Source organism: Acipenser ruthenus, chromosome 33, assembly GCF_902713425.1.
Source record: "Acipenser ruthenus chromosome 33, fAciRut3.2 maternal haplotype, whole genome shotgun sequence".
Taxonomy (NCBI): domain Eukaryota; kingdom Metazoa; phylum Chordata; class Actinopteri; order Acipenseriformes; family Acipenseridae; genus Acipenser; species Acipenser ruthenus.
Genome location: NC_081221.1, coordinates 10,081,489 through 10,091,414, shown reverse-complemented (window position 1 = coordinate 10,091,414; position 9,926 = coordinate 10,081,489). Strand labels below are relative to the sequence as shown.

The following is a 9,926-nucleotide window of genomic DNA, read 5'->3' as shown; positions in this document are numbered from 1 at the left end:
TAAAATGAAAATGTGACGAATTTTATATTTCAACCCAGCCTTTGCGTGAAACTAACGTAGGTTACACACAATGCAAAAAATCTGAGATTAGGGGAAAAAAAAACTTAATAAAAACTTGCCGCACATACACCGTATACCTAGGCATGCATCTCCCTCTGCTGGTGGATGATAAAAAGTATCACGGCACACATTTCTAATAAAGTTATACAGTATACTGTTTTCATTGGGGCTGTCTCCCTTCCGCTTCCTTTTGTCCTCACCATCATGGCGGCCCACAGTGGAGTCGACGTGCCTGCAGATCCCGGAGGCGCGGACCTGGTACCGAATCAGGTCACTGGTACCGCAGATGACTCCAAGCGGCCGCAGTTCGGGACCCGGTTCTTGACTGACCCCAGTCTGGTTTTCCAGCACAATGCCTGGTAGGTAATGCGATGTCAGCTTGAACTGTGCTGTTCAACTGCTCTGTTACGGTACTGCCTGTATTGGTAGCAACTGGAATGTGTATAAAACGTGGACGGTATTGTAAACAATATTAGTTTGATAGAAAAACACCTGCAGTATGTAATACATACTTTTTCTACGTGTATCTCTGTTTTTGTAAGCAGATGTGACAGACTTCAACAAACACTTCTGAAACTAGGCGCTTGGTTGACAGGTGTTGCCGTTTCCAGGACTACTGACACGGTCTCAGAATTAAAGTCTTTGTCAGATATATGGGTCATGTTGAAGAACAGGTTTTGTGTCCAGCCTGAGGTCCCCTGACGGGATTAGTGTCATGGCAGGTTTTTCGATATATATATATATATATATATATATATATATATATATATATATATATATATATATATATTCTCACGTAAGTACAGATTTTGGCCTAGATGAAATGCAAAATAATTGAAAGAGCCCACAATGAATCAGGGATAATTATCTGACATTACTTGGCCAAACATAGTCTTCTGCAGAAATTGAAAAAAGGCAAACATTATATTATGCTACTTTTAAATCTTTTTCCACAGTGGAAACGTGATTCAAATCGACAGCTTTCCCAAACATGTTACTGTTTAAAAGAAAATGCCCAGTGAATTAAAATAATCCAGTTTTATTCATGTACTTAATACTTCACCCCCCAAAATGATACCCCATAACCCCCATGTCAGATTCCCACATATGTTAAATCATAACTACTGACTCTACCAGCTCATTGTACTGTAAATGTAGGTAAGTCATGTGTCAGATTTTTTCTTTTCTAACAGGGATAACGTGGAGTGGTCAGAGGACCAGGAAGAAGCTGCCAGGAGAAAAGTCCTTGAGAATGCGCAGCCCCTGCCCACTGAAAAGCAAGGTGTGTGTTTAAACACAGGGCTTTATTTACAAGGACTGTTAAGGAATGTTTTGTTAAAGACTGCTTTAAAAAACACACACACACACATATTAAATTAAGATTAGATTAAATCAAGTTTGCAGGTAAAAAGTCATTGTATACAGGGCCTGCAGTTTTGAACTTGAACTGCACAGATTTTCATATATTTATAGCAACACACTTTGACCCAAAAGACAGTGCTGAGGTGAAGTGACCTGGAAAGTGCAAGGGTATCAGATTTCCTGAGAATAAGACACAGAAACTGTGAACTTCTTCATTCTAATTTAGTACCTTTTTTATGCAAATACATTTGTTATAAAATGGAAGTACTACATGTGTAAGATGTATGGCATTCATTTGTTAGATTCAATCACTTTCAGTGCCGTTTTACCTTGTTTTTCTCATTTTTTCCAGATGAGTACGAGAGCAGGGCAAACGAGTTCTGGAACGGTTTCTATAAACACCACGAGAACCGCTTCTTCAAGGACCGACACTGGCTGTTCACGGAATTCCCAGAGCTGGCTCCGAACCGCGGGGCTGTAGAGCTGGAACACAGGCAGGCTCCATCACAAGGGCAGTGTGATGGGAGATCCAGCACCCAGCTAAAGGATCACAACTCGGCCGAGATGGAACAAGCCAACTGCAACGACAAGGACACAATGACGTTGACCGAGCACGATTTCCCAGGCTCCTCTGCTACATACCGTATACTTGAGGTAAGAGGGGGGGTTTTATGGTCTGGATATTACTCGTTTGAGCTTTACGTTGTTTTTTTTTGTTGTTGTTATAAACAATGGCTTTTGGTTCCATACATACAGAAACCATCAAATACTAATTCAGGGCTGTCCAACAGAAGTCTCTTCAGTCACATATGACTCATTGAGCTCCACAATTTCAAAATTTAAAAAGTAATAATTAACAGAGCTTAAAATCAAGTTATATCTCCCACATCACATCTGTATTAACCTATTTTATTTTAGCTTATCAAGTACCCAAACAAGTTCAAGAACATACCTTCTTTGCTTTACTGAACATTTCTTTACAAATTAATTGTATTAATTCAAATTTAAAAGAAAAGTATTAAACAGTGCTGCTTCATCAATTAAAAAGCAAAAAAACAATAAACCAAACAGTGCAACATTTAATAACCAGTGAACAAAACATTTTAGTGTTGCACACGGTGCAGTACAATTGCATTCAATTTCCAGCTATACAAATACATTAATTTTGTTTTGTTAATCAAAACCATAACCATACACATGCAGTGTACCACTGCGTTGCACTGACATGTAGAACAAGTTACAGTATGTATTAAAGTCATTCGAAGTACTCCATTCAAACAAAATGTTTTCTACATCGGGCCATAAACACTTTCCTTCTATCAGCTCGTTTTTCTTTGGCAATTTTAAGTTTTGTCTTTATTTCGCCTCGTCACATACTGTTTTTTTCAGCATTGCGGTTAACATCTATTTTGGCAAATTCAACAACGTGCAATTTCAAACCTGTTGAGGAGCATTATCTTTTTTTTCTTACTGTCCTACTTTATCCAGTCTCAAAGTCACCTGCAATATTATACCATTGCTACAGCTAGACTTAAAGTTTACCACTTTCATTATCATATTGAAATTTCTAGCACCTTGTAGACAATACTGTCATAGCATCAAAGGGTATGAATACTAGAATTAGCATTTTTGGAGTTTTGCAAAAAAAATGCTGAAATAAATTGTAGACATCTATTTCTTGTAACTATTTTTCATCATCCACAAAAGCAAAACTTTTGTTACAAAAGATTTTTCTTAAAATTCTTTATTTTCGAGAAATGTCTAGAAACAATGCATTTCCATTCGGGTATGTAAACTTGAGTACAACTGTGTGTGTCTGGGCAGGTATTACAATCAATGTGCGGACAAAATTTGAGAAAATGTCCCCACAAAGATAGTAACTCCTGAAAAAACAGCGTTGTGGGAATATCCCTACTTTGTAAAACACCTTTTTAAGAACTAAATATGCTTTCCAAAAAAAACTGCCAAAATATTGTTTGTTGTCGACTTTCACCCTGTGTGGAGTTTTGTCTCACTGGAGTTTAAAAATAGTGTATTTTATATATATATATATATATATATATATATATATATATATATATATATATATATATAATATATATAAAGAGGCTTTTAGTCACAGAGGTTGAACAGATCATAGTTACTGATTATGCAACTTGTAAAAAATATTTTGTATGTTGTTAGTTTTGTAAGGTGGATGTAGTCTTATCATATTATACCATTTTGTTTACCTTTCTCTAGGTTGGCTGTGGAGTGGGGAACACAGTGTTTCCAATTTTACAGACAAACAAGTACGTTATTATATTAGTGTTTATTGTGCATGTGAGGTTTTATTGAGTTAACTTATTTTGTAATGAAAATACTTAAGTAATATAACAAACTATAATGAAACCTTTTGTTATATTGAAATGTTAATCTGTGTCTGTTGCAGTTTTGAGACCTGTACCTTAAAACTTTAAAAACAGACATCACTCAAATTTAATAGAAATGGTTCTGAAGGGGATTTAGTTGGCCTAATTTGTATAAAGATTGGCCTTTCTCTACATAGACCTTTGTTTTTGTAGTTCTCAGTTTTGCACCAGTTTCTTTTATTGAGAAACAGTGGAATTTTTTGGTTTTATTTTCTTTGTTACAGATGTGAATGTATAGTATAGAGTTTGGCAAGTATCTGAAGTCCTATCTCAAATTGTGTTTATATTGCAGTGACCCGGGTCTCTTTGTATATTGCTGTGACTTCTCCAGCACAGCAATAGATTTAGTCAAGGTAAGGCCTATGAAACTGTATTCTTTGTGTTATTTTTCTTTGATTGAGTTACTGAGTGACTGTAGCCTATTTAGATGGATGGAAACAAACTACTGTGACTGTTTAGTGTACAGAGAGTATTGCCGCAGCCATTTCAACAAAGCTGAATTGTTGTATTTCTGATTTAGACAAACTAACATCGGATGCAATACACATTATTTTACCTTGATGTGTGAATAAAAATATAAAAACGGTGATTCTGTTAAAAATGTATCGCTGCAATAATACAACACATGTAACTGTAAAGTAGATAAGGTGGCATATTCTTTTTCTGAGAAGGTACTACTAATGTTAAGGCTTATCCAAGAGCAGTGTACTCTGTTTTGAGCAGAGTGATTTTAACCCCTGTACTGCTTTACAGTTTTGGAATAGTTAATAAGGATGGTCTCATTTACATAAACACCCTGATTATCACCAGTTTTGGACTAGCTATCGTTACCTTAAGTAAACGAGTCCAAGCTACATCCTTAACAATGAAATGCTCAATAGAGATACATCTAAAACAGTCCTAAAACACTCTGTAAGTTCAATAACAAGCGACTAACCCTTTCTCAATATCTTCAATATGGGAATGCGTTTTGGACCACATTCTTATCACCTCAGGTGCTAAAAGTGTCTCTTCATGGTCAATGGACTGTGTGTATGCTGATTTCGCACGTACTGAACATTACATTTAACAGAGAAGTAAATGGCCTATAGGCTCACGTTGCCAAGGAACACAGTAAAAAGTTGAGATTTTATAGGTGAGACCAATTGGTGCTAATCTGGGTGTGTGATACGAGCCGGAGATGTCTGGAGTAGAGATGTGTGGTGATGCTTACAAGACTCTTCTCTTCCAGTCTCATCTGGATTACACTCCTGAGCGCTGCTTTGCTTTTGTCCATGACTTGTGTGATGAGACCACGAGCTTCCCTGTCCCGAAAGAGAGCCTGGACGTCATTATTCTCATATTCGTTTTGTCCGCAGTCCACCCTGATAAGTACGTGTTTGTGGGGCATTGTCTCCCTGGCCTGCTCTCAAGTAATTTATTACAGCTGTATTCAAACAGGTGCTGTTGTATGGTGTGTTTTTTATGAACCACCCTGTATACTAAACATTATTGTTTTCAAAATCGTCCCAGTTCTACTAAGCACATCTCTGACACAGTAGGTTCCTTGTTTGTAGCCTTGGACTCTCTTAGTCACTGTTGTGTTGAATAATCTCTTATCATACCAGTGATTCCAGACTAAAAACAATATTCATTGTATAGGTGCTGGGACGAACATGTGTTTTGTTTTTTATATATATATTTATATATACATGTGTGTGTAATGTTTTTTTTATATTTGAATATTCTGTCAAAATGTAAATCTTGTAATTCAGCATTCTTACATTTTTAAATTACCTTAAACAAAAGTATAATTCTTACCATATTACAGTAAAAGAAAATTCTCAGGATAAAGTAAACCTGGTACAGTAGTGTCCGCTTATAGGAACACCTCCTAACACTTCACCTGAGGGAACACCCTTGTGGAGAAACAGATTTTTCCCATTGTAAATGCTCCAGCTAAAAGAACAGGTACTTCGCTTAAAAGTACACCTTCTTAGCACAATAGCGATTCGTTCACAACGGATAGACTACTGTTTTGTAACCTGATAACCTATCATCATGGTTTATTCAGTCTTTTCAAAAGCGACTTGTCATTGACTCGTTTTGTATTCTGATTTCCACGAGTGCGCCTCATCGCTACAGAATGGCATGTAAACAAATGGTGAAATGCGCAGCTGTCTCTCTTGCTACAAAAACTTTGAAATTGTTTGAGCTCTTGAAAAAAACCTGAATCAGACACAAGTCGCAGAGCAATTTGGTGTTTCCTGTTCGGCTGAGTTGCCTCACCATTCTGTTAAATAATGTGCATGTCTTGTGTATTGCTGCTGCATTTTTTAACGTGTGTAGGGGTGCTGTGTTAATTTAGTTTGTCTGTTACTTTATTATTGTAGTTTATTAATATACACATGCCTATTGCTTTTCTTTTACTTATTTAGTTAATTTCATATTTTGATGCATGCGTGTCATGACAAGTAATACATATTTATTGTTTTATTGATTTTATATTGTGTCTGGTTGTGGACTCCGTCTTCGAGACACTTTGGCTTTGAGAACACTTCACTTGCTTCCCGAGGGGTGTTCTCTTAGCTGGAGACTACGGTACCACCATCACATTCCCTGTTAAAGGAAGGATAGAAACACTCCTCAGTATCTGTGTTATGTATTTTTTTTTTTTGGTTTATTTAGCAGACGCCTTTATCCAAGGCGACTTACAGAGACTAGGGTGTGTGAACTATGTATGAGCTGCAGAGTCACTTACAACTATGTCTCACCCGAAAGACGGAGCACAAGGAGGTTAAGTGACATGCTCAGGGTCACACAATGAGTCAGTAGCTGAGGTGGGATTTGAACCAGGGATCTCCTGGTTACAAGCCCTTTTCTTTAAACCAGTGGACCACACAGCCTCCGAATTAATATGAACATGGACATTTTGTTGCCAATGAATACATTTCAAGCTTTGTTTATTTAAATATTTGTCCCAGGGGGAAAGAAAAAATGTGTAAAGCAAAATATCTGTGTTTTGTCAGAGCCATTGAAACTACATACTGTACTATGGAAGAGCACATATCTGTTACAAAATGGTATAGGATGTGTTATCATACATTTTATCTGAGAATAATGTTGAACACCTACCTCGGAATCGATCTGTGTTCATGTTCCTGCCCCTCCAGAATGCAAATTGATGTGTGTTCATGTTCCTGCCCCACCAGAATGCAGAATGCCGTTTCCAGACTGAGTGAGCTGCTGAAGCCAGGGGGAATGATTTTGCTGCGGGACTATGGCCGATACGACATGGCTCAACTGAGATTTAAAAAGGGTAAAGTCCTTCGCAATCTTATTAACTGAAGCACCACTATAATCACATACAGACATTTTTAGATAATAGAGCAATCCAGAATCACTCAGAATGACTGCACACACCATAAAATACAGCAAAACCTGCCTAATCCGCCATTGCTGGAGACCGAGAAATTGTGTCGGATTACCACAGTGCTGGATTACAGAGGTGCTGTAAAATATAATACTGTACCCAAAAATGTAAACTATGAATGACAAAGTATTTGAACACTTTGAAAAACTATTTCAATACATGCAGTACTGAGTACTGTCAAAGTTTACCCTGTAATTCAAGAATTGTATTAATTTTACTTTCTCCATTATGTAAGCAATGATTTTACTGTACAATACCTGTGGGACATGTGTGTATTTATACAACATGCTTGATTATAAACTTAGAAAAATCACATGACTTGGTACAGGACTGCACAGTCCAAATTAAAATTCCAGAATAGACAGGCTCCGGATTGTAGAGGGGATCTCCCCATTGATTTGGTCAGGGACCCCAAAATGATGGCAAATTATACAGAATGCTGGTTTGTAAGAAATTAAAATTGTATCAGAAGTAAATGACTCAAGGTCTCATGTGCGCATGCATTTCCAGTCTTGCACATACTGTACAGTTTTTATTTATTTATTTATTTGACTTCATTACAGGACGATGTCTTTCTGATAACTTCTATGTAAGAGGAGATGGAACTCGAGTCTACTTTTTCACTCAAGGTACAAAATGAAGTACAATATCAGTCTTGCCTGTCCCCTTTTGCAGAAACGCATTGGGAGTAAATGGATAAGGCATGGAGTAACTCTGCGCTTGTTTATATACTTTGCCAGTTTTGATTATTCAGAAAACATTAAAAAAGACTTTCAGTTCTGTTGAGATTAGTGATTTGAATTGATCAGAATCTGTACCTAAAAATGGTTTGTTTCTTACAACCTATACCATACTAAAAATTACTTCTATTTCATCACAAATCAGTAAAACATTTTGTTTTGATAGCAGGGTTCAGATTGTAGGCAGTTTGGTCTACTATACATTTTAATGTAATATAATGTCTTCCAGATGAATTAGGCGCTATCTTCACCCAAGCTGGGCTAGAGAAGGTCCAGAATCTGGTTGATCGTCGTTTGCAGGTGAACCGGGGGAAACAGCTGACCATGTACCGCATTTGGATCCAGTGTAAATACCGCAAACCTCAGGAGAAGACTGGCAGCCATGACTGAGTGCAGCAATAAAACTGGAGCCAACACACTCGGACTGTTGGAGAGAAGCCACTGTCTGGTCAAACTAAGATATTTCATTGTATGTTCTGTGGAGGATGTATCGTAGGTTTTTAAGACTTTGCATTCATTATCCCACCAGTAGATCCCCTCTAAAGGTAATGGAACATTCCAATCTTGAAACTCACTTTTTAAAAAGCAAAGTGATCCTATTCGAAAACATTTCAGCTGCCATTACCTGTAGATACTTGACCTTGTCTTCCGTTACTTGCTAAAGTCAATTCTCTAGCAGGTAATGACCGGTGCGTCCACCATTAATGTTCAAACGCATATTGATTGTACGCTACTCTTCTGGTGCCATAATGCCACCTGGGTTTCATCACAGTTCATAATACTCAAAACCGAAGTGTGTGTGTCATCCATATTCTGTAAATGCAGGTCCAAGCTTCACCTTAACTTGGCAGGTATTAGTTAATCCTCTCCCCTGTAAGGAGCCAGCCATACAGTCCTCTTCACCACAGCACAGCACAGAAAGCAGGACTGAGGACAGTTGGAAACTGGGTGGAGCCTGCTTAAGGCAGAGGGTAGGAGACACTTCGTGGAACCACTGTGGGCTCCATACACATATGCTGGAATAGGAATGGGTATTGTTTGTAGCTCTGCCTTCTTAAACCCACTGGTTTACAGTTTGGTCTTCTACAAAGCCCTTTCCTGTGCTCTAGTCCTGGTTTGTGTTGGATATCTACTGTTTTAGATTTAATGAAAGCTGATACCTTGTTTTCTCATTTTATCACCATTGTTTTTATTGTAATCGCTTGATACTTTGTAATAAAAAGAGTTGTGAAAATTTGCTACTAAAGGCATGTCTTATTTTTGTGATTTGGCACTCGTGATGGGTGTTGGAAGAGCACAGCGGACTAGTACTTACAAGGTGGGCATGGGGAGCTGTGCAGTGTCCTAGCATGTCTCTAGCCAGCCCTGGACTGGAGGGGCCATTATTAAAGACTAGTAATATGTAAGGCCAAGTTTTCAGTACCAGTGCTTCTTTTTAAGCAACTTGATTCTTTGCTATGGTCATTCACACCATGAGTTGTAATATACACTAAAAAATCAATTACCCTATTCACAAAAAGTCTTTGGGCTAGATTATCAACACTATTTACTCCAAATCGTCATTGCCACATTTTTATTGTGAAAGTAAAAACACTCAATAAAGTTACCAGACCAGAAATAAACAACTTATATTTTATACCACATAACCCAGGTATGTGCTCGAGTTGCCCCCCCACACCCCCATTTCCATGTTTTTAAATGACTCGAGTTGGCTCAGAATTCAGGTGGGAGCTAGGGTGACCACCTGTCCTCAATTGGACAGGACAGTCCCTAAATGTAAAGATCATGTCCCCGTCCCTGGCTCAATGCTTTCAGGACAGAATTTGTCCCAGATTCCTAGACACAGTGCAATTGTAAAGTCAACACCACAGTAAAACCACAGCATATCTGTTTGGAGCAAAGCACTGGCCTGTGTCATTTTGCAATGCCTTACCTCACTGG

At 37.9% G+C, this 9,926-nt stretch overlaps 1 protein-coding gene across 1 annotated transcript; it reads left to right on the top strand.

Annotated features, from left to right (window-relative positions):
- The first annotated feature begins 220 nt into the window (after positions 1–220).
- Positions 221–9,231, top strand: mettl2a (methyltransferase 2A, methylcytidine). Its single transcript, XM_034055479.3, has 9 exons — positions 221–419; positions 1,254–1,342; positions 1,775–2,076; positions 3,664–3,713; positions 4,126–4,186; positions 5,065–5,204; positions 7,025–7,131; positions 7,809–7,874; positions 8,215–9,231. Exons 1-9 carry the CDS (start codon positions 265–267, stop codon positions 8,373–8,375), a joined length of 1,131 nt encoding a protein of 376 aa, XP_033911370.3. The 5' UTR covers positions 221–264; the 3' UTR covers positions 8,376–9,231.
- The last annotated feature ends 695 nt before the right edge of the window (positions 9,232–9,926 follow it).